General features: G+C 40.4%; 1 protein-coding gene across 2 annotated transcripts in view; it reads right to left on the bottom strand.

Annotated features, from left to right (window-relative positions):
* cacna2d2a (calcium channel, voltage-dependent, alpha 2/delta subunit 2a) overlaps positions 1-26,326 on the bottom strand; it is a 171,639-nt gene that overhangs the window by 30,779 nt on the left and 114,534 nt on the right. For both annotated transcript variants that reach the window (XM_063473890.1, XM_063473889.1), the window contains exons 7-13: positions 16,141-16,272; positions 15,861-15,918; positions 4,476-4,526; positions 4,049-4,148; positions 2,628-2,789; positions 970-1,080; positions 165-243 (exon numbers count right to left, since the gene is read on the bottom strand). In XM_063473890.1, the coding sequence (XP_063329960.1) occupies positions 165-243; positions 970-1,080; positions 2,628-2,789; positions 4,049-4,148; positions 4,476-4,526; positions 15,861-15,918; positions 16,141-16,272 (693 nt within the window). The remainder of the gene's footprint in view (positions 1-164; positions 244-969; positions 1,081-2,627; positions 2,790-4,048; positions 4,149-4,475; positions 4,527-15,860; positions 15,919-16,140; positions 16,273-26,326) is intronic.

Here is a 26,326-nt window from a genome sequence, read left to right on the forward strand (position 1 = left end):
ATAGCATTATATTGATTCGAGGGCATGTGGTGGATGTATAATCACAGCACTCCATGTTTTCAAGCACACATCAAGTATGTAGATGCCTACACTGTGATTAATGGGCGACACAAAGCATTCCCTTTTCTTAGACTTTGCATACAAGTATGAACTTCTCGACTTACCTTTATTGGCGCATGCTATCCACTGCAAAGGGGTGACATCGTAGTTATGCTGGCCAACAGAGAAAGTGAAAACACGAACCTGATTGACGAAAACAACAGATAAAAGAGACGAATCACATCAAGGAAATTCACACACACACACACACACACACATATATATATATATATATAAAAAAGTAACTGACAATAATCCACAAACTTACTTACTGGCAATAAAGTCACCATCATGTACATAAACTTCAACTATACTGAATGACCTCACAAATATCTCCAACAGTAGACGGCAGTGATACAGAAGTGAAACTGCAGATTAATCCTATATGACAGCTTTCGTCATGAAGGAACCGTAGAGTAATGAATACTGGTAGAACTATGAAATCAGGGAAATGAAGGGTGGAAGTGACAACAAGCTACTAGTGGAGTATCTACTGGCTGTAATATTACAGGCTCTGATGATAAAGTGGCTAATTAGTCAGCAGGTCAGAGCTGTTAACACCAGCAGCTAAACAACAAAAGAGACAAAATAAGAGGGAAGGAATGAGAGAGGGGAGCGAGTTGAAGAAAGACTAAGGAGATTTAAAAAAACCCAAAACAAAAACAAATGGGAGTGAAGAAGCTTGGAGAGCACTTTATGTGCACAGATTGGAGGGCTTGGCATGTCTGACTGTCTAGCTAAAAGATCTGTTTATGCTATATTCAGACAATGTCAGCAGAAAACAATGGAAACAGGGAGAGAAAAGGCAGTTTCTGGAGATGCGTGATCTCTTGGGCTGAACAGATAACATCCTCATAGGGACAAACTCACTGTTTTGTTGGGCCAGTTGTACTTCTCAAAGATGTCCTGTGCGCGATCCTCCCCGCCATCTGTAAACATCATTATCATCTTATTGCAGTTGGCCCTTGGGGCATTGCTCTCCTGTGGCACAAGAAACAAAATGAGAAGATAAAGGGAAACAAGGCAGGGAGACATGCTAAAAAATGCAGCAGTAAAGGGGCAAGATACTAAAACATATCCACTGTATGATCCCAATGAAATAATTACAAGTACTTAATTAGCTTTAGTTATTTTACCGTTAACAAACAACAAAATGATTACAAAGTGCTTAGTAATTGGTTAATAATTGGTCTTTAAACCATATATTTGAGCTGCTAGATATTGTAAAGCTGGAAATGAGGTTTATAAAACGTTGTAAATGGTTATTAAACAGTTTAACACTGATGGGATAGTATATTGCCAGGGGTGTAAATCGCAAGACTGTGGACCTGGGCGCTGCGGTTTGTGTTTCTTTTGCTCTTTAATTTCATTTTCACTCATTTTTTGGTTGAGTTTCAACCACTAAAGCTACTTGATTAAGTTCTGGAAAAGATTGTGGTTTAGTTTAAAATATTCCCCTTCTCAAAATCAAACTATAAAGGACACTTCAACGTATTCACTAGAGAAAGTGTGAATCGAACCATTAACCTTTCAGCTAAACAACCCGCTCCACTGCCCATCATTGTAAAACCAAGAGTTCTGAATAAGAGTCCATATGTGATCAAATCAGATCAGTACTCGTATCTATTACTCCTTTCCTCTTCATGTATTAATTCTTCTATATATTTTTTCTTTTTTTCCTTCATCTGTTTAAAAAAACCTCCTCTAATCCACTCATTGCTTTACTGAAACATTTATAGATTTCTTATTTGGCAGCCAAAGGCTTCTTCACATTAGCGTAATTTTAGGATTGCATCTCAAGTATACAACCTTATTCTAGCATTAAATCTGGTTGTCTCGAAAACATTTTCACTGGCATTATAGTCCCCGCCACCCTCCTGCACTGCAGCTGTCATTGATATGCAGACCAGCAGCAAGTCAATCTGACAAGATTCTAATAAAGACAAATAATATTGCGACAATTACATATTTTTATTGTGCTTTTGTCTCCAATCACGGCAGTGAGTCATCTACAGACAGCGATTAAAAGGGGCCTTTTTATTTCTCATTCTGCCGGCAAAAGGGAAGTTGTGAGGGTGGGGGTATGGAGGGGAGATCACTTGGCTCCATGCCTCCGAGCCCACCAGAGGAATATAAAGTGTCTGTGGCTGATATCCTCTGGGCTGCGCTCATCAATCATCCCATCAGAGCCCATTAGGGTGGCAGCCTCCTAAAATACACAGCAGCATACGGAGCTGAGGCAGCACCTGTGTCGGGAGCACGTGGATCCCTGCTGCTGACAGACCTCGCCACGGTGCTGGCTGCTGAAAAAGCTAGCGTCACTCCATTGCTACCGCAGTTATAGTCAGACTTGCCTTCAACACTGACAGCCCTCTGGAAATGTCTTACGCAAACCTCAGCCACTCACTGTCAGCTTTGTGTTATCACTGTAAATTCTGTTTTATTAATTGGATTAGACAGCAACGTCAGCCACAGACAAACAAGGCGCTCGAGGATCGCCTTTCCCTGAAAGGCTTGTTGGCTCTTACATTGAGAAGCTGTTCAAAGGCGAATGTGAAGCCAGATTTGTAATCTGTGGTCCCCTTAGCTTGCATACGCATGACGGCTTCCTTGAAGATCTTCTTGTTACGAACGTTGGCCTGGACCAAAGTCCTGAAGCAATCAACTACAAAAACGGCCTTTTCATTGAACTGGAAGGAGACATAAGAAGAATTGAATGATTTGCCCGTTTAAAAAACAGTTGTAAAAGCGCATATTTCTATGTAACGCATGCATGTGTGCACAGTTCATGGAGACAGGATGCAGACGTGGGCGTGTGCAGATGTAAGCTACCCTGCTCCTGGCTGGCAGTAAACACTGGTAATTACAACTTTCCACACCAAGAACAGGTGCACCTGAAACGCCAGTGCATTACACTGAACAGAAACCCAGCCAAGGTAATATAATCTGTCTCATCTCATCTACCAAATTAGCCTAAACCTGTGTATATGCATGTGCTCGTGCTCGTGTGTGTGGCATCTCTGCGCGCTATTAGCAGCATGTTTGTAATAGCATGTTTCAAATGATGTTTCTTCTCGAAGGTCAGCTTCAGAATCAATTAATGTTTTCAGGACAGATTGATGTAAACTACTACATGAGAGAAAAGATGGCATTTTGATTAGGTCAGTATCATGTCATATTTAAACTGGCAGACAAAGACAGAAATAATTACACTGCTGCTTCTTCAAATGTTAGGGAAAGCAGAATCTGCGCCATATGATCAAGACAAAATTAATCAGGTCACATGTGCTAATACATTACCATATATTATTATAACTCATTATACAAGCCCTTACAAGTGAAACCAGATGATTACTTTTGGTTAATTTGTATTTTTTTTAATGCATTTGGGGTTTGGACAGAATTCAGAGCAAGTTTTTCTAAGCCCACACTTTTTTTTATTTATAAGGGGAAAATCAGATGCTTTCCCACCCAGATTACCATGCTCATTTATTGCTCTTAGAGCTGGGATTTAGAGGCATACAGTGGCTAAGAGCAATGGATTATGAGGGATTACTGAAGGGAGTCGACAAACAGAGCCACCACACCGAGCAAGAGGACGTGTTTCTGTGCGTATGTGTGTGTGTTTATGTGTTATCTGCCCTGCAATATAGAATAACATTAAGGTTCCCCTACACATTAGTCTCAATAGAAAACTTGGTAATAAGTAGAGTAAAAGTGGCAGACGGCCACAATCCTACAGGGACAGCAGTGAGGGAGGACAAGCAGACAATGTAATGAGGGAAGAGAATGGTTTCCACAACAACTGGGAGCTGAATGACCAGCTTACTAACTCCCTGCTTGAGTACCACCTGCTTAATGAGAGCCACAAATATTTGTGTTGATGTTGTTTTCCGAAGAGATTCGTATTTGTGTTCACTGCAAATGTGGTCTGCAAGCTTCCACTTACACTAGCCACATTCACATAGTCATCATCTGATAAAGTGTCTAGCATCTCCACTACGGAGGTCTTCATGAGCTTCAGAGTGAGTCCGCTGACACTTCCACTCCTGCAGAAAAGAAGCAATGAAGCACTTGCACGCTCAAGTTATAGACAGACGTTTCATTTTTATTTTTGGTCATGTCTACTTTTTAAATCAAAATTGTGGGTTATACTTAGAAAATCACTCCATATTTGGACATGTATTCAATAAATGGCATGCATATTTAGGAATAAGACCAACATAAAATTAATTAAAGCTAAAAAAGGAGAATATGAATCTTCCTTTATGTTTGGCCTTTTGTCAGACCAACAGGTGGCACTAGCACCCTTTGAAGGAGGCACACACTCATACCAGAAGAAAAAAAAAAGGTTAAAAGAGAAGTGAGACACTCACACATCCACAATGATGACCATGTCCTTTGGAGATGATGCACCTTGGATATACCTGGACAAAGGGAGACAAAGAATGGGCTTTAATTTGTTCCCGTAATCTCTGAAAATTGCACTTTAAAAAGAAGCCAAAGTCACAATGAGCTGAGCCATCATAATATGGAGCAACCACGGCTGAGCCCACTTAAGCTACAGAATACTGAAAAGGCTTATGTGCTTAGAAGAGTTAATAAGTTGTTATATACTTCAGTGTTGGCTACAGCTTCTGCGAGCTGACTTCAACACAGATAGTCCTCTTTGCCGAACAACAATGCCCACTCTAAATAATTACTGCGTGAGACAAAGTAATTACTAGTTTACAGACTAAGTGTATAATAACATATTTAGTACAACGGGCTGTACTGATCTGCACAACCCCCTTTTAAGATGGCACTTTTAAAAAGACCTGTGAAAAATAAAAATGTATTCAGTACAGTATCACCAGAAGATTGACTCAGATATTAATTAGTACCAGTAGCCTAGTTACTATTTTTACAAGGGCTAGGTTGTTTTGATATTCAGACATACTATTTTACTGCTACAGATATTTATTTTACTTTCTACATAAATGAGCAAGTTTCTTGTTGTTCTTTTTTTTTTTTTAATTGATATCAGTCAGGTCACCATAAGCTGTGCTGGAGACATGCTGAGATTGCTGGAGTCTTTAATTTCAAGTAGAGTTTAGATGAAATCACACTTTGTGTCACTAAATTCCAACAGCATAAAAATTTCCAAGACAATTTCTTTTTGTAGTGCTAGTAATCTTTCAGCTTTCATTGATAATTATTTCATCAAATAATTGTAGGAGTCACATGGAAAATACATCTTTATTTATCCTGTTATGCTATTGTGACTCATGGAGTCTACTGTGCAATATATTTAGTCACTTGAAATTTACTGTAAAGGAGCAGCCTGAGTAGTGTTGACCTGCTCAGTGGAGAGCCTGTGCTTAGCTAAGTGCTGTCAGTAAAATAAGATAGCTGATGTTCTGTTCCTTTGATGACTCATCAGTTGGGCGTCAAACCACATTATTTACTCTGGCAGGCCCTTTGTTTTTTATTTTTATTTATTTATTGGGGGGGGGGGGGGGGGGGGGTGCACAAGCTGCTTAAGACCATTGTGCTTCATCTGCAAAGCAACTTCTAAAATAGGGCTTTTCTGATGTGTGCGTCTGCCACGACACAAGCCCACAAGGCAGACGCAGCAGTGAGCTAGCTGCCCAGACAACTTGCGTCCTGGAAGAGGCGCGCACATAACATCTGTCCAGCGTTGATAGAGGATGACATACAGAAGGAAATCTAAAATCCCCTCAGTCTCTTCCAGCAGCAATTAAATTCACATTTACCACTGATGCAAAGAGAGCTGAGATTGATGGACATTATATGCTTTTCTGTGGAGCGCTGGAACGAGGGAAGCGGTGGGGGTTGGAGTGGTGGTGGTGGTGGTGGTGGTGGTGGTGGTGGTGGTGGGGGGGGGTTCAAATGTGAGTACTAGTTTGACATTCTGGGAAGCGAGCAGGCGAGCAGTTAGCAGTCGTCTTCGGCAGCGTAATCATCAGGGGTCTCTTTCAGCTGATAATCAGCCATTCCGCTGAGTGTGGAGAGAAGCCAGCTGCCTGTGGGCCAGAGAGGCTCTTTTCTTATGCTCGGCCAAGCTGATATGGAGGTAGAGCAGCGGAGCCTCGGTAGGCCTCGCCACAAGTCTCAGTGCTCCCGTTCACTGGCAGGCCCCACTTCAACCTGCAGAATGACCTCTGACCCATTCTGCAGTGACATCTACCCATCACGGTGACTGGGTTCTAATCCACCTTAAGACACGATCTGGACCTTACTCTGCAACCCCCCAGATGGAACCAGGGCGATGTACCAGCACTGCCTCCCGTGAGGTCAATTAACTGAGCATGCCCAGAGTGAGCATAGGCAAAATGTATGCATGCGTAAAAGAGAGAGTGAGAGAGAGAGAGAGGAGTAGGAGGAGGGAGAAACCAATTATTTTCAATAATAAAGAATGCCACATCAAAGGTAGAACTTCCACAGCTCTCCACAAGTGTGTGGCGTATGAAATCAGGTCTGGAACCATGAGGCATGCTGGCATGCATGACTTTTATCAATTTAATTACTGAAATCTTAATTTGAGGCACAGGCGGGGGGGGGGGGGGGCTGAGACTCCACCACTTTCTTTTGAGCGGAAAGGGTTTGTGAAAGCGATCATCGATGCAGGACTGAAACTCGGTCAGAATGTGGCCCACGTCTCCAGTCCCTCAGGCTTGTGGATGGAGACACCCCGTCTGGAGATTGAGCGAGGGTCATTTGGTGACGGCTGATGCCCACAGACCTACTGCAGGATTTCATTAACTTCTGTGGTCAGTCTATTTCTCATAGAGGAGAATAGTCCTTCAATGGGTCTTGGAGTTATTTTGAAGGGGGCTAAATGTTAATTGTAATGCAATGCAGACCTCTATTACTTAGTCATTATAGGTCATCTTCAGCTGCACCAATGTAAAATCTCACAATGGAAAACCGTGCGAGTTCTGGACCTGAAATATGGCGAGAAAATATTACTTTCAAGCAGATCGTTTCTCCCTAACTGTGAGAGAGGCAGCATTGATCAGCAGTAATGGGGTTTAAGAAGAATGTGCACGCAGTGATAGAGTAAGGAAGAGTAACACATGAGCAAGGATAGCGTCACTCAACACTGGAGCTATAGTGCTGCCATGGCTGATCTTCCACAAAGATTGTCTTAGTGTATCAGCACTCCTCTCTTTCTCAGCCTTTCCAGTGCCTGAAGTACAAATGAATTTTCTCTATGCCTCTGAGCAGAGAGCAACAGGATCAGAGAGAGTGCAATGGAGTCAAGAATTTTCAGTCTCCGGGCTGATACGCCGTTCTACTGTTCTGACAGATAAAAATCATAAATCGAGGCCGGTATTACTATATAATTCTCCACATTTTGACTCATGGATCCAGATGTGTTGTTTCTGCATGGATTCCAGTCAGTAATTACCTCTCAGCTTCTGCCCACTGATGCCATTCTTTCCCTGTCATTACCCAGTCTCCTGCGTGCCAAGGCCAGGTGACAAGCAGATGGGCCTGGCTGGTGCTGAACGGAGCCCTGTCGCCCATTCTGTCCCCCGGCGACAGGACCGCCAGCCAGCAGACACAATATCTCGGCCTGTGTCCTAGCAGTCCATTCTCTTTTAGTTATGGTCAATATTTAACCACAGACAATGACCTATCAGACATAGTGAAAGAGGGTATTTTACTACAGTATTCCATATGACGAGGTGTCAGTTCTTGTTTACCCCGTGAACAGCTCATTACAGTAGATAAACTAATGCGAAAGGTCTCCTTCTGAGTCCACCTCGTAAGCCCAAATTTAATTCAGCCTGTTCATTACACCTGTCCATTGCATCTAGGTTGCTAAGTGAAATATTACACCTCATAAAATATTAAATATCATATAGAAATGGCTACTAGGCATGCAAGGATCACTGTATGGTGGTAATAGACCATTTAGTGTGACTTGTGAAGAACAAGACATAATGTAAACATGAAAAAATGATTAATAAAAGGGATTTTGCACCTTGTTACAGTCCTTTATTTTGAAATCACTACTCTACCTTATAATGCTGCTGGAAAATTAATCTTTTTGACTGTTAGTTGGACAAAACAATTAATGGGCTGACATTACCTCCGAGAACACGTGAAGAGCAATTACTTCTAGTCGTCGACGTCTTGTTGAATAAAATATTCATCAAAAGCAGAAACCCAAAATTAATCAGCAAGGAAATAATCACTAGAGCGGTCGTTTAGGAAAGCATGCATGACATGTGACATAATAGCTAATTGTAACTGCCGAGGTTTAACTGGCTAGTGTTTTTTTTTTAAATAAAAAGCAAAAGTATTGATTTTAACACCCATAATCACATAACACACATCATGTACTCTACATAACTGCATCCATGCACTCACAAATATCGAAAATCAAGACACAGCCTGATTTGTGCGTGCAGCAGACATGTGCTCTTTACACTGAAGTGGAAGGAGGTATTGCTCTAAGTGATAAATAAATCAAAAAGAAATGCATTACACAAGCAATGAACACAATGACATATTCTATGTTGCGGTGATTGTGTTTTGCGCCTTTTGTAACAGTCTAGTAAAGGGAGTCTCATTGGAATTCATGAAATAGTTTTATCAAGGCACCACGTTGTAAAATCAATACATTAACTGTGCCGGGGGGGGGGGGGGCGTGTATGTGTGTGTATAACTCTCTCAGGAGATTGTGTTTATGCACCCTGACCCATTCACCAAAATGCTGTGCATAACATTTAAATTGGAGGAATCATCTCCTACATACATGTCAGAAACATGCAGATACATATAACACGATCCATGGAGTGGGGAAAAAAAAGGTTTTCTGTATTGTTGAAGTGAGTTGTGCTTATTAACCGCACTGTGCTGATAATGAGCTGCATGCATACACACATACTCTGTATAATGAAACTGACACTACAAAATGTGAGTTTTCTTCACAGCGATACGCTTGATAAGGATGCATCATATAAAATAGATATATGGCGAATAACCACAGATTAATGGGAGAATTGTAACACAGGGAAAGTCTGTTTATGTGTGTGTGTGTGTGTGTGAGCGCGCGCGCGCGTGTGTGGGTGTGTGTCTGCTCCCTTATGTGCGTGGATTTGTGTTGTGCTGATGGGCTTATTATTTTATGGACTGCTGCTCTCTTAGTGCTCCTGTGGATGTGGCAGGCGAATAAAGATTGAATTAAGATAACAATATAGGAGGACAGCGCCCAGAGAGCCTGCAGGAGAAAAAGATGTTGTCTGCCATTTATTTATTCCACTTTCTGTTGATTATTGGAAGTGTTGGCACCGAGATGATTCACGTGTCCATATTTTCGGATATGCCTGTAAATACAGTTTTTTTGTTTTGTTTTTTTTCACCACTTTTCAATCTGAAATAAATACTGAATATTGAATTAGTCATGCATATTTCTTTATAGTAAAGTTTAGCAACCAAGTATCAGCCTGACATTGTTGTTTTAGCAGATGGAATATCTTTTTTTAGTGCAAACCTTCTGATAAAAGCCTGCTGCATCACCTTCAGTAGGCCTCTCTTTTGACCCGGCCTCTACCTGAAGTCGGGAGAACAAAGAGAAAAGAGGGGGCAAAGCCCGGGGATCTATATATATTAGAATTGTGTTTTCAGGAGCTTCAGCTTCGCGGATTGACCGCCATAGTCATAATATTTATAAAGAGGTTAGATTGACTTCTTGAAGAAATCAATATGTGATACAGCCTACATGCTGTTGTGAACCTGGGAGGTAATGGGATCTTTGCAACGCTTGGCTAACAGGACTCCACGCCTGTCTCTGGTTATTTCTTTCTTCGCCTTTCACTTTCCCCATCTCCCTCTCCCTCACTTCAACCTCTGCTTCGCTTCCCTTGATAACAAGTGCAGACATTATAATGGACAAATGTTAATAATTAATGTCAGAGCAATTGGAGACAATTAAGTGTGTTGACTGGACCATTAATTTTCCTGGGGCTGTTGGTAGGGGAACAGAAGGCGAGAAAGACCATCTGTAAAGGAAGGTGGCCCCTCTGTTTTTTTTAAATTTATTAATTAATTACGTTTTCTTTCAACAGAAGACCACCTGGACAGCTCTGGCCAGGTCAGTCACACCACTATCAGTTACTCCCAGTAAAACTACAGGTCTTACACTACAAAAGAGCTGCTGCTCTTTGATGGGACTCTTCTTATACACGACATCACTCCTTATATTACTGAAGGATGGTACTGAGATTAGATCTGTGTATTCTCTGGCTTTACTGGTATTTGCAAAGGTGTAGAATCTATAGCATCTGACCGGTATCACAGCATGTGATCTGATTTATGTGTAGGAGGAAAAGGGCCGGTCGGTATGTGAGTAGAAAGTGTGTGTTTGTCATTTTTAGTCACTATTTGTGCACATTTTCTAGCCTGCAGGAGGCTGCAATGCCAGTGTATTTACTTTTGGTACACCTCTGTGTTGTGGGTTAGCTGTTGCTGTAAATGAAAGCAATATAAAGTTGTACCTTGCATGATGTGAGATGAGCACAAAACTACATAGAATAGTACAGTTAAGTCAAGTCACAGTGACTTGACATGAGATGATAGAAAAGTTGAATTTCAGGGCCAGAACTGAAAAGCCAGCCACTGCACCATTCGTCATGTAAAATTATAGGCAATTTAAAAACTACTGAGACAACTGGACAGGGATAATTACTGTCATCAAAAATGTCAAATCTAGCATTTGTCCTATTTAGAACCAAGGGCCAAATGTCAACATTCCTTGAAGTCACTGAAATGGTGACTAGCCAAACAAATCAACAAATTGTGCCATATGTAGCATGGAATCTCTGATTATGCAACGAATCTTAACGTGCAATACGTAGTGAGGGTTTAATAGCGATGTATCTGGGTCCAAACGCTCCTTTGGTTTCCAAAATCAAAGAAACTCTGAAGCACTACTGAGAATCAAAGACGGTCCAAATTCTTTCAGTTCCAACAAAATAAACAGAGTAGCTTTTCTCCCTGGTTTGGCAAGAATTTTTTACTGCCAAGGCTTTCACAAAAAAGTAGATTTATAAGGTTTAGAGAAATCACGAGTTAGCAGGACGTTAGCATATGCCATGCTCTGAGCAGAGTAGTTCTAAAAGACTAAAACATATAGCACTGCAATATTTTTTCAGTTAAACAAAAACACAAAAATACATTTTAATGGAATCTGGAGGGTTAATGAAATTAGACAAGCTGACATATAATGACGTGCTCCTTGGTGCGGAACTAGGCTAACATAAACACACGACCACAGGGAAGATGTAGGATGAAGGTTAAACTTTTCTCAATAAACTTCATGTTAAGGATCATATGACAAGAAGAAAATGCCAAAAAACAGGCTAAACTTCAGCCAAAAGAGCACCTAAAGTGATCCATCCACAGCACAAGGGTAGTTATTAATATGCTCCTGTGTGGTTTGGATTACTCACTGTGAAAAAGTCCTGATCCAAAGCTTGATATCCACACTAAAATTTTAGTCAGCCTGTGAGTGAGTCTTTGCAGATAAGTGCAAATATTTGGTGTCTGCTACACTCTGAATCCACAGGCTGTGGTGTACAATGTGTATAAACTGCAAATGTTAAAAATATAAACAAAACAGCCTCAACCAATAGAAACAGGGTTGATACATCTTCCTTTAACAAGTAGATGTAGATGCTGTCTCTCATATACCAATGTGTAAATATACATGTTATATAGGCTATTTTTAAGGGGATTGTTCAAAAGTTCAAGTTTGTTTCTTGTGAAGTCTTTAACGTGAATAATTTTATAGCATCAGAAATGCCAGCACCTTATATTAGCTAACTCTAGATATTGCACATTATACTATGAACCTACTGGACGACATTTGCCCAAATGAGCTTCTGTTTCTCAAGATGCGACATCACTTTAAGAAAGGAAAACCTTTGTATGAACACCGGTAGACTTGACAGAGCTTTAATGTGCTTCAACAAAGAAGGTGGCAATTTGAACAGGCTTTCAAATGCTAGTTAGCTTCTGCCACTGAAAAAGAAGACTTATAGTTGATGAATCAATATATTCTCAGATTTGAAATTTTCACCTTATGTGTTTGTAGTGTTGTATTTCCTCTGTGCATAAAGATATTCATTCTGTAGTTTTTTTTATACATGTAGAGGAACCTCTGCCCACTGTCACACCTAACTTAAGCTCAATTAGAGCTTCTATTAGGAAATAACATGAGTTCAGGTGTCGCATGTGCCATTTTGCTGTTCCATCATAGTCATTCACTATCTGTTTTTCAAATGACAAGACTTAGAGAATATGAAAAACATGCTTTGTTTATGTGCTTTTTTCTACCTTCAGTTGATGTATCACAAAATTTCGGCGCCTATCCACTGAACTACCAAGCGTAGAAACAACTGTAACAACTGTAAAATAAAACTTAGAAAATGTGCACAGCAGCAGCTACAAATGCACAATTCATATTTTGTTACACACACAAAAAAAAAAAAAGGAAGGGAAGGATTTTAGTCCTACCTAAATGCCACGCAGACACATATGTTGTGCTCTTCTTAGCTTCTGTACACCTTGCATCTGTCGTCGCAACGGATGCCGCTATCTACAGCTGCCACACAACGGGCTTACCTAACACCAGGAGACTGGTTTTGGAAAATGCGTGATTGGCTGACCTCTCCGGAGAATGTCAGTTGGGGAGACAGCACGTTAGAGTATAATCACACAAGTCTGACCTGACATATCATGACACTCCCTGCCACGGCTGTGCCACTCAGCGCGGCTGGGCACAAGTTGCTAAGCAACAGGCAACAGGAATGTCGAAATCTCCAACATGAGTAAAAGCTCAACAGAAATGACAGTGACAAACACGGACAACCGGGGCGGTGGGTGGGTGACAAGGTGTTCCTCTGTGCAAAAAAACACCCCACTTCCTCTTGTCCACCCCATCACACATGCTCCTGCTCCACCGTCCTCGTCAACCTTCTCATCCGCCTCATTCATTTCTGTCTCCGGGAAGAGTCCCCCAGTCACAACATGTGTAACAAGAATTAAAATCAGGTTTACTTCTGTTATTGCACTGACAGATCACAGACAGGATCACTGTTTTAACATGTCCTGCTAGACACTGCCTTGTGTTTTCCAGTGTTTTACATGTTTCTAGTGTTGCCTGATGTGACAGTGCAGCACAACTTTAGAGACTTAAGCCTGGTGTTAACTTAATTAAACTGTCGGGGAACACCTTGTTAGTCTCATGTTTGTACACTGAGATGGTAATGTTTTCATTCGGAGGCACAATCCGTGATTTTACTGTAAATAGAAGTGTCACCCCGAACAAAATCTGCTCTCGCTTGAGTGTTAGGCCCGTCTGCCACCCCTGCTCACCTTGCAGTGGCAGGGCTGTCTCTGGGTGTTGCTAAGGGTTACCTGCTAATTGTCTACGCCTGACGAGGTGAGGATTAAGGCTTGCCCGAGGGTGGCTTGAAGTGAGAGACACCACTTCTTGCCTCCATGCCCTTTGGGTGCTTTTAGCTGATATTATACATACTTGAAAATGAATCCAGTGTTAATCATTTTAAAGAGAGCACCAACTTTGAGCCAGGTCATAACCAGTCATTTAAACTCAATTATTTTCAAATATTATCAAATATATCATCAAATAGTCAAATGTACCTTTTTAAAATATATTTTTTGTTAACAATTCTGATTTTGCATATAGATTTGACGCAATTTATTAAATAGCTAGACCAGTTTTTGTTGTTGTTTTTTTTAAAGATTTCAACACAAGAGACACAGGTCTCTTTGGGGGGGGGGTTTCTGTAGAAAGCCATGACTCACCTTTAATAGAAAGTTTGAGTTTCTCTGCATGTGCAGATCTACCTGTGCTAACACAGACTGCATTTACAGCATCATGGCTTGGTTCTCTCATGTAGCCTGAAGATAAATAAAACACAACCCGAGGAACTGAACAGTAAACATGATCCCTAGACTGCATTTGGGGACAGGCCTCTATTTGTTTGCGTTGTTGTGAGACATCCTATAGACTCAGCTTTAAATCGACTACTTGCAAATACAGTAGTAATAATTGTCTGAGGGAATATGAATAGTTTTACGAGCCACCGGATGTGTTTATTTGATGTAATCTGCACTTGTTGATCAGGATGGGTGTAGAGTAATCTCCCAGTTTTCACGGATGAATAAACTGAACCTTGATGGGACCTTAAAACTCCACTAGAACATGAAACGAGTAACTGATTTTATGTTTAATTTCATTTAATTTAGAAGATCGAGGCTTTTGCCTGAGTCATCGTCAGACTCGGATAAATTTCAAGATATTACCTGTGGAATATTGAGTTTCATATAAACAGTAACACAATAGAAAGGGTCGCTAGCGTTTGTTTAGTTCTGAGGTCGTTCTTGTTGACTTCGTCTGCCAGCCTGGCCTGACCTCAAACAGCCACTCACTTTGAGCTGGCTGGAGACAGAGATGGAAAATGGGGTCAGGTCTAATCAACATTGCTGTCATGATTATGTCCAGTTCACTCCAACCTGTAACCAGGCAACAGCCAGCGCTGCCACAAAGCTGATGTGACAGTGGCAGGTAGACAGAAAGTCGAGGGGTGGACAGGAAGCTCGGGCGGGTGGGTGTTTAGCCCAACGCTGTCTATTTCTGTCCAGCTCATCACTCTGTATAGGTATTAGCATTTGAACACAGAACACACGTCAAAGTGGGCACCCTTTACACCCGAGAAAAGGCATCGTATATGCTCCTTACTATATGTATACTACTGTGATAAGTCTGGGAACAGTCAATGATCTGATTGAGTTAAATATTATTCTTTTAGCTCTGAGCTGAGCACAGGACTTCTACTTCTTCTATTTGTTTTTCTTCATGTGAAGCCAGTTAGGGAAATCCTCTGAAAATGATGTCCTTTTTAAATTCAAACGGGGTATTTCGAGCATTTTTATAATAGCTGCATCAATACACACAGTGTGCTACGTTGTGAAGAGCATTTTAAACGCAATCACAGGTTATGCTGTTTCACCGAGCAAATAATTATAAGGCTTATGAAGATGAAATTACCACAGATTATTTTCAATATAAAAACAAAAGGCATATGCAGTGAAGTGACACAGGCCGCTGCCTCTGTTATATCACACAAATTAAAATATGAAAATGGTTACAGTGCGCGCGTGTGTGTGTAGGCTGAAAACAGAACACAATTTGCCATAGTCTTAAGATAGTATGCCAGCAAAGCTGTTGCTTTTTTCACTTTTTAATTTCACTCTGTTGCTACTGCTGATTTTTGCATAGGTTAGGAGACACCTGAGCAAACTCTTTGCCCCTCAATGTTCAATGGGACTCACCTGGTAAGCACTCAAATTCAATACAAAGATGGAACACCCTGCAAATTTCAAAGTATAACAACTTTATCTAAGAATTTAGAGGACGTTAAAAATAGTTACATTTTTTCATTAACAGGTAAAATCTGTTTATACAGCAGGAATACTTCCCGCTCAGCTGGCCCGAGCTGAGTTCATTGAATGATGATCCAAATTATTTATGTGCAACACTGTGCAGTCTTAAAGGACAATAATACAATTTTTGCATTCATCACTTACATATTCGTCTCTAAGTAAAGGCAGCTGTTTTCCTATTCTTCTTAAAAAGACCAGCAGGCATTAAAAATAGCGCAACAAAGCATGCAAATAATGACTTGTGGACAGGAGTTCTCTATAATGAGGGCACTTACCATGGTCTTCTGCGGACATCGTACAGGTCAATCTTGTTGGGTGCCCTCCATGGAGTTGCTAGAGAGCACAAGAAAACAAATTATAGCCCATCCAGTGCACTGTAGGATGTTTCAGATCAGATTAGATCAAGGTAATCATAATTTCAGTCTCTCTATCAAGTTACCAGTAGAGCCATCTGATAAGAGATTGGCAATGTTCTCCAGCTGAGGAGCCCTAGGGTCAATTTAGACTCTATCTTGCAGTAAGTTATGACTGTTGACTCAGTACTCTGCAGCCTACCTGGGTAGTATCGTGTCATGCCCGTGGCACTCCCAAACACCTGCCAGCGGAGAGAGCTGTCCTCCCTACGGTTTTCAATGAAGACCCTCTCCAGTGCCTGGGTCCAGTTTAATTCATTAAGGATGACGGGGGCTGGGGGAAAACACAGAGAGCGAAGCACATGAGAAAAGACTCATTATGGTTAATTGGAACAGATTTATGCAGGCTTCGGCCTTACACTGATTTGTTCTTTTCTTTAGTGATTTTTGCATTTTTTGGTGCACAACAGATGCAACTCAGGCACCAAAGGCTTGGTTATTCATCAAATTGCAGAAATACAAAGATGTAAGTAGACCCCATTATTTAAGGGGGTCACACAACTCTCAATGCCTCTCGGCATGCTGATTTTCTGAGAAAAAAAAAGTAGTCACTTGTCAATACTATATATTATTACATGATTACATGATTTGCAGGTATTCAGGGGTCAAGTTCTGCTCTCCATAGTTTTGTTATGGTCTGTTGCAATGTTGCAGTGCTAAAACCCCCCCACAGAAACACAGATTTCTACAAAGAAATCAAAAACATAGTTGCGCTTGTTCTCTTTTCAGCAGGTGTCTCCTGGATAAAGTTTTGCTCAAATGACACACATACTAAGACAGACCCACAAGGTGAAAACAACACCAGCCTAATGGCTGTTGCCTGCAAAGATAGTGGACCTGAGTGTAACATAACAGCAGCTTTTCTCTGTTACGAACCCAAAGGTCAACTCTCTTGCTGAACAACCTTGTCCACACCAGCAAAGAAAGCTTAAAACATAAGAATGCATGTATGCAGGCGGCTTGGCCGGAGGTAGCTGTCTGAGTATGGAATTAGTCTAATCTGGGAAATCTTCTTTGGAGGGCAGGGGAAGGATCTGATATGACCTTGGAGGAGGTCGTACAGTCATACTGTCACTAGCAGGTTTTGGAGAAAGAAACAACTGCTGAATGTTTGATAATAGGGGCCCATAAACTGTTTCTGCAGGCATCCATTAGGGTGTTAGAGGATTTACGGGTGCTTGGTTATTTGGAGAGGAGAAACAGGTAAAAGGAAAAAGACTATTCAAGTCAACTTTATTAATATAGTGCCAAATCACAAGGTGCTTTATATAGTAAAGTAAATGCTTGTGCATGCACGACCAGATGCATTATTGTGTGTGTTCTGAGCTGAAGCATAAGGTCATAGATCTCACATGTCAGACATAAATGGATTTATAACTGTGGAAAGAAGCATTCATCATCTAGTCAACAATAGGCGGAGGAACATGACGCAAGTGTAAAACGCGCTTCTTTTGTGCTTCCGCCTGTCTTCTGTTGTTTTTACGCTGTCGTTGTTTTGCTTGCACTCGTGATCTAAATCATGCTTTCCATTCGTGCATATCCCTGCGTGACGCAATGTGCATCCACACACACATAAGCCAAAAAAAAATGCTTTCAGTCTGTGTTTAATAGCTAAGCTGAAGTCAGAAGATGGGGAGTGCAATCAGAGGTTTAATAGCCACCTGATTAAAGAGGAAACAAGACGAGGCGCTGAGCTGAGGAGAACTTCACTCGCTTCTCTGATTTAATTACTCAGCCAACCAAAGCTAGATAAGCCCCTGAACCGACAAGTCCAACTTTTCTCAACCCCACGTTTGAATTTCACACAAATAAACGATCATTATCCACTTTTCCATGCTTTTCAATTACTGCTCAGTCTTTGACAACCTGTCAGTTTAAGAGGTAAGAAATATGACACTAGCCTTCCATCATTCACTTCTCACCTCCTTTACTGTGAGCTGTCACACATTATAGAAAAATATAACACTGTTTATTGTTTCAGTTGAAAGCTGCCAAAGTCTTTTTAAAATTGTGGCTCAAAACAACCTGTATCCTGCATCCTATAACGCACACGCACACGCACACACACACACACACACACACACACACACACACACACACAAACACCATAAAGCAGCACTAAGCAACGTTTGGAGGATATGAAAGCCAAATTGCCCGCCATCACCAAAGGGAGCTCCTCGACATGCTTTTTTTCTCGAAATTCATAGACACAAACACAAAAGAAGAATGGAAGAGGATAGAGGCAGCCCTGCAAATGGGCACAAACATAAAAACACATTTGGGGGAGGGGGGGGGGGGGGGGGGTGATTGATGGAAAGAAACACGAAAATTAACACGAGTGACTGGCTGCTTTCACAGCAAGAAAGAAAGCAATTTCTCGCCCATGGGGGCAGAGGAAAAAAAATACCCAAAACAAACTTGATGTTCAACTGTTAAATTGAAAACCTAAGACGCTATTTAGGTCAAAGAACTGATTATTCGGTTTATTTTTAGATCATGTAACAGCAAAGAACAAATGACGGATCACCTTTGACGTTGTTAAACACAGTTTCAGAGGTTCAGTTATAAGGTATGAGTTCAGCAATATTTTGATGCATACCTGATATGTGTATGTCTTTACATTTTGCTTCCAGGAGTCAGACTTTTTTGTAATTTTTAAAATGTTCAAAATGGTCTTAAGTAACAGTAACAGGCTTTCAGGAAGGTTTTCTTTACACTTCTTTAAACTGGCTGCTTTTCCATACATTTTCAGTCCGGTCCTTGTTCATGACCATTTTCAGACGGATGTTGTTTTTTTTGTTAAGCAAATGACCTATGAACCATTCAGGCATAAAAAGCCACCTAACTCAAGAGATGAACCAGTGTTAACCAAATAACAGATGATTAAGAACAGAAAGAAATAGGGATCTTTGAAATTGATGGCATTGGAGTTTGATCCGCCATGCAGTACCATCTGGATAGCATCTGATAGGCAAAAGTAAAAGCATATCTGGATAGAGAAGCACACAATGGAACACTATCAGCCATGGATTGGCCTCCTCGGAGCCTTTGTGAAGCAGTGTGGGATCTTGGAAAGAACAGAACAAAAGACAACCAACATCCAAACAAGAGCTTTGAATGTCCTTCAAGAAGCCTGGAGAACTATTTCTGAAGCCTACTTCAAGAAATTACCAGAAAGCTTCTCTAAGACAGTTCAGGCTGTGCTGAAGAACAAAGGTGGTCATACCAAGTACTGACTTCCAAGCTCTGTTTTTGCCGTATATGCTGTATTTCCATTTATGATTACCTATGTTTCAATCAATCAATGCACTTCTTTCCCATTTTCCTTGCAAAACATAAAGAATTGAGGGTTGGTTCAAGACTTATGCACATTATTGTATTAGAGGACTCTATTTTCTCATGCCTTGTCAGTTATTTTGTGTCTGTGTGTTTGTGTTTGTGTGTGTGGCTATTTTGATGATTCATTTGTGAATGATGCCACTAACACGCCTGCTACAAAATAAATTGCATTCTACCAGAATTAGAAAGCAAAAGAGCTTTCTGTTCTGTCTCTCATAACTCAGTGTTTACATTTGCCAAGAATCCAGATGGTATGAAGAGCCAGAGAGATTAAAGCAGAGAGCGAAATTTGTGAGACTCGCAGTATGTCTGACATTATAACCATGTATTTTCAAACTTGCTGCCATCACTTCCAAGACTCCGAAGCATTTCAGTGACACCAGTGGCTATATTCTACTGATACTTGCGTGGAGATTATCAGGGAACCAAACCACGCTTTTCAATTTCACCTGTGCCGTGCAATACTCTGTGGTCAAAGAGCCATCTGATTAATGTGTAAAAAAGTATTATCCTTTAAGCATGAGCTATCACAGCAGGTTACTGCAGCGGCAGCCCATGTGCTGTGAAGTCCTGGTGCTCTTATCTGAAGAAGCACCAGTTCTGTAATGATAGCTGTCCCAGACAGGCCAAGGGCAACGAGACATCCTGTGACCTCTGTTAAAACTAGCTTCGTTTCAGCTGCCTCGACGAAGATCAAGGTAGTAACTGAACTCTGGTTTACTCTGGTTTTTAAATCACAAGGAATTCTGACCTTTTTTAAAATCTGTGTTAAATCATATTTCTTTTCTTAAACTCTGTCATTCTGACCTATGTTTTATCTTATTTGGTAATTTTAGATGTACAGGACTTTGCTCAACACACCCACAAACACATGACGTACTACTTAGTACTTACTTTGCACACATATAAGCATGCTAACTCAGCAGCTATGTATGAGGTTTTGTTTACACCCTACTGTTGGTCAGTCTTGTTCCTCTAAAAAAGACAGAGCAGTACATTCACACTGCCAGCTGAAACGAAACCATTCATATTTGAGCCATCGCTACTGTCAGGCCAATTCAGCAAACACACACACACACATATTTACCCACATCTGCAGGTGATCTCTGCAGAAAAACAGGCACATCACAGATAAGAGAAGCTAGCAAACTAATTCTCTTTGATTTATTCAGTTAGGATATGCTGTGACTTCTCTGGACAGTTGATAAAAAGACAAATTTCCCCTGGGGGGGAAATATGCTCACACAGGCAGACAGGGTCTAAGAGGACTGTGTTGGCCTCATCTTTCACATGAAATGCGCCTCTCTCTGATATCTTTAAAAGGTAATTCATCAGCGCACCGCTCCCCTGACATTTAGAGCACCCTTGGCTTTGCCCCCTTTATGGAGCAAGACTGCACACCAAGTAGGGAAACAATTATGAGTGGGATTTATGGAGCATCTCTGTGTGAGATCATTCCTCATCTCCTCCCACCTCGATCCTGTGACCCCACCCCTTAACTCCAAGTACACACATTACTCACCGTGATGTACCTGTGATAAACAAACAAACAAAAAAAAACCCCATCTAAAACAATATGTCCCTTATGTTCTGTGTTAATCCAACATTACAGAAACAAGTCGTTGTCCCACTGCTGTGCATAGAGAGCAGAAAAACGACCTGCAATATATCATCAAACAACACAAGTGGCGACTTATAAGAAATCCATAATTGTAATGGAGCTAAATCTATTACCCGAGACCCTCTGAAGAGCCATAACCATTAACGCCGTCATGACCATAAGCATTATATATTTCTGTGTTTTAAACAGAGCGACTAAATGTTAGTGAATGGTTCCTGCGTTTTGGAGGCAGGGTTTTGAGCTTCTGGAAATTTGCTCTTTGTTTCATTCATGTTTGAGTTTTTGTTCAGTCACTTCGGTAATCTAGTTGGGTTTTAATTCCTTGTGATTTTGTTTATTATTTTGCCTTTTCCAGCTATAGCAGAACTTGTATTCTGAGTCTTTTAGTTCTTGTTTAAATTTTAATTTAACACCCAATTTCAACAAAGATATTATATACCCTCCCAGTGTTCTAGTATATGAGGGGTCTCTAGGCCTCAAAGGCCAGTGTCCTGCAGGTTTTAGATATCAACCTGGGTCAGCATACCTGAATCAAATGATTAGTTCATTACCAGGCCTCTGGAGAACTTCAAGGCATGTTGAGGAGGTAATTTAGCCATTTAAATCAGCTGTGATGGATGAAGGACTCATCTAAAACCTGCATGCCTGGATTTGCCCACCCTTGTGCTATATCACGCTCAGTGTGGGTCTGATGCTGCTGCATTACTCAGTTACTCTCAGTTACTTCCTGCTTTAGTTTGTTACTCACCTTCTAACTGTATCTTGCAATCAGTTTTACTGCCCTGTGTCTCATCTTCTAGTTCAGCTGTGTCTTGTTACCCTGACGTTTCCAAGTTTCAGGGTGAATGTGTTCTCTGCCTGCTCGTCTGCCTCTGTTCTCTAAATGTTAACCAATTATTTCTCATGTTCCTGCTTTTGTTTATGCCTTTTTTTGGTAGTTTTTAGTTATGCTTCTTTGTAGACTGTTTTCATTAAGCAAAACACTGAGATATGCATGTAAATATTAGTGGGTTAAGATGTAAGAAAAATATAAATATGTTTGTTTTGTTTTTTTACGCACTATGTATTCAGGTATTTCACTAAATTGTAAAAGCTTAAGCTGTAGGAATGGGTTCGAACCATGAAAATCGTTGGAATAGTATGTTTGTTTTTTCTCTAGACTTTCAGATATCCACCTGTGAGCTCTTTTGTTTTCATACCAAAACAATTCAGATGAATAAAATGTTATTTGTCGTGCTCACATTTTTGAAGCGTTTCAATTACAAAATTCAATAGCAATGTGTATGCTGAGAAACAATATTGCTGGATAATTTCAAGACTTCACAGTGAGCACGTAATAAAAAATCATACTAAATGTACATTAAGTGAGAAACAAAAAGCTTCCTGCACAGTTCAAGGTAATCTCAGATGCATCCACTCCTGCTTTTCGTCTTGTCAACCCAAATTGCTACTCCACATGCCCCCTTTTTCTTACTTCCTCTCTCCTGCTTTCTTCCTGTCCCTTCTTTTTATCATGTAGAGTGGCGTCTTGTTAACAATCTGTTAAGATTTGGTTTATATCCACCAAGGTTTTCAGGGTCGACTTAATAGCTTATTGGTTGAAAATTGACAAAACCTTGAAAAGCCTTATAACTTAGAAGCTATGATTCTTTTAAATGTGGTGTGCATAGTCAATATAGAGAAAGTAATAATAATAATAATGGATTGCATTTATATAGCGCTTTTTGAGATCCTCAAAGCGCTTTACAATTCCACTATTCATTCACTCTCACATTCACACACTGGTGGAGGCAAGCTACAGTTGTAGCCACAGCTGCCCTGGGGCAGACTGACAGAAGCGAGGCAGCCATATCGCGCCATCGGCCCCTCTGGCCAACACCAGTAAGCAGTAGGTGAAGTGTGTTGCCCAAGGACACAACAACCAAGACAGACAGAGCTGGGGATCGAACCGGCAACCTTCCAGTTACAAGATGAACTTCCAAACCCCCTGAAACACAATCGCCCCACAAGTACCGCATAAAAATTTAAAATATCATATCACATTTAACCTTCGACCTCTCCTTCAAGGTCAATAGAATGATCTGAAGGCCAAAATTTTAATCATAATCCTATGTAGAACTATTAAAACTATAATTCTTACTGCCATTGATTGTTATGGCAACTTAAAAGTAAATACTGCCCAGATGGTGAGCTTCCTTGGTGGAGGCTTGTGCTCTCAGACTGCTTCTTGTTGTTTCTGCAGCGTCCTCCATACTAATCTCCAGATACAGTGATGCAACACTCTGTTCACAGTTCTGTGCAGATTAAAAGCCATCGAGTTGGAGGTGCAAACAGAGCGTTACCACTGAGCTTGCAAGATCATCAGCTAAAATATTTTTTTCCAATCCCCATGCATAACCTTAGTAAAACGATAAATTGAAGGTACTTGCAACAACAAAAGTGAAGATGGTAGCTCCAAATACTATTTTCTTTTCAAAGGCAGACCCTAAGAAAGGAACACAGTGGGTGAAGGCTTGCTTTACAAAAGACACAATCATACAGAAACCCAAAAAGCTAAATAAAACCAGCGTAAATACAATATTTTCACCAATCTAAAAAAAAAATCTTGTATGGTGAAGTGGTTGCTAGATGTGGGGTACTATAAAATTCAAGTAAAACAAAGTCAACTTGGTAACCAGATTCAGTGACTGAATCTTTCGGTAAAGCAGCCTCTTCATTTTCTCTCTACATTGCTTTAATGTGTAGTGGATGCCTAGGAGCAATTCGGGGAAACTGACAGCTAAGATTTTTGTTTTACTGTGATGAGTCCTCTGTCGTATCTCAATAAAGCCTGACTTCACTGTCAGCTAATTTCGCTACTTTTTTTGCTCTTATCTTAAGGCTACCATTAAGAGGTGCTGTGTGCAATCATTTAATATGGTTAACACTTTTTAAAACAGTTATTCTTGCTGCTGCATTTATGAATTTTGAGCAGTAAATATACCCCAATGGACCAATCACAGTACACCTGCATCGCTTAAATTTACTCTTATGCTGGAAATGTACCTATTTTATGTTAGGACCTTAAAAAAAGAACCTAAAAACAGTTTCAAGAACCACAATAGTCCCCGGCCCATGCAATGCAGACATGATAAAAAGAGGTATTATCTCTAGCAGTTACTTTAATTATGAATAATTTTTTATTTGGTCTGAAAGTGCCTATAGAGAGTGAAACAAAAGAGAATTTCTCTGAGGGGGGACAACTATTCAGTATGGAGAATAAGACAGGGGGGAGAGGAGAAAATTTCACCGTACCTCAAGAATGCTCCTCCAAATACTTTTTCTAATTAAAGAAGAGCAGTAAATAACAAACACATGAAATGTAATTTGTGAGCCTGGTGGTGAGTGAAGTGGAGTTTGCTGTGCTGACTGTTCTAATTAGTGTGCAGGTAAATGATAGTGCCCCTTCAATGGGCACACACTATAGGGTTTGGATGGGTGAGTGGCAGAGATCGGGGAGGGGGGGGTCGGCGGAGAGAGAGCGAGAGACGGAGCCTGTAAATTTGGGAACAAAATAGAGCCCGCAGTGTTTATACGCCTTTCTTCTTTTTTTGCTTTAACTTTAAATCCCTTCCTCTTTTTTCCCCACTTTCTCCCTTTTTTTCCACAAATCACTTTTGCTCTTTTCCACACATTTAAATCTGGTTTGATGTTGAGAGGGGCTGAGTTGATCTCCAGCGTGGTGTGAGCAAGTTGACAGCGAAGCTTCCTCTACTGGAAGGAACCTGGGGCGTGAGAAACAAATAAAGAGCGCATGTACTGTATGTGCACAAACACACACACATAACTTCTCACTGACAGTGATGACATTTTACATTTAACTGAGGCGAATCTCAAGCGTGATAGTTTTTTGCTTTAAGATGACAAATGTAGCATTTTATTTAAACTTATCTGACGCAAAGACAAAATTAAACAGGGGTCGTAATTATTTCCTCTTCCTGTATGAAGAAAATTGAACCTGTCTACCAGAACTCAGATATGACCCTTTTATATACACCAAACCGACTCTCCATGTTCATTTTCAACATCAGCAGCAGTTTGACTGACAGATACAAATATTTCTTTTGCATTGATGCTCACTGCTGTATTTGATGCACATTACAGTTTGCAAATTATACACATTCTGTGAAATTTGTCGTTTACAGAGGTGAACAGGATCACCACTTTTCAGAGCGGATCTAACCACAGACTAGTGTATTGTAACTTTTAAACAGTGAGGAGCACAAGAAGCTAGTTTAGGCAAAAAAATAGGAGTTTTATAATTCCTCCTGTTAAATTTTATACCTAAGTAAATGCTCTCAATTGCACATTGTTTATAGTTTATATTATTCCTGAATATTCTCCAAAGGATAATTCCTGTTGATGTCTAAGAAAGGCACTTTACTTCAGAGGCTGAGAAATACAGAAATGTATTATTGTGCAAAATTAATATTCAGTTCATTTCAATTTTAGTTATACAGTACAAGTTAAAAACTGCAGTCATTTAAAGGTGCTTTAGACTGTGAGGTAATGTAAGTCAAATGTATTTATATAACTTGTTTCAAGAAGAAAAATCATACCGTGCCTCACAGCATACTATAAAATAGATAAAAATGTGTAGATACAACTACTAAAAGAGACCAAACTAAACAAAATCAAGCTTGCACAGGTGGGTCTTTCGCTTATTTTTGACGCTAACAACAGCGTGCTCAGATCTCAAGTAGAAGTGGATCGATTAATCAGTGGGCTGATTTTATTGCCGATGTTAGCCATTTACTGATCTTTTCGTAAAAGCATTTATAAAGGCTGATAAATTAAAAGTGTCATCCTAACATAAAGCAAAGTTAAATTAAATAAAGGAGAAATGGGGGAAAAAAAACACCCTTCAACCCCGTTATCAGTATTGACATTGCATAGATTGTCCACCAGAGGGCACTCAGCAATTTCTGTTGGCAACATGTTTTGAAATGCCACAAATATAGCAGCCAGCTGATCCAAGCAGAATTTGCAGAATAAAAACAAGTAAATACATAACTACAAATAACAAATATTAGGGAAATCTGCTTCTTTTGAGAAAAGATAAAAAATTTGATGGAATAAAAGCAGGTATGGTTATTTCTCTGTTATACTGACACAGTTAACAGATGAGAAAAACCATCGTACAACACACCTGACATGTTTATCTTATAGGGAAAATCTGATAATCCCCTATGAGCAAGCACTCGTTGACACTGGGGAGAAAGAACTCCCTTTTAACAGGAAGAAACCTTCATTATAACCAGGTTTTTGTTCTCGCCTTTGTAGCTGATAAAAGCAATTTGTTATCTCAGGTTGGGTACACCCAGAAGGT

Source organism: Pelmatolapia mariae, linkage group LG5, assembly GCF_036321145.2.
Source record: "Pelmatolapia mariae isolate MD_Pm_ZW linkage group LG5, Pm_UMD_F_2, whole genome shotgun sequence".
Lineage (NCBI taxonomy): Eukaryota > Metazoa > Chordata > Actinopteri > Cichliformes > Cichlidae > Pelmatolapia > Pelmatolapia mariae.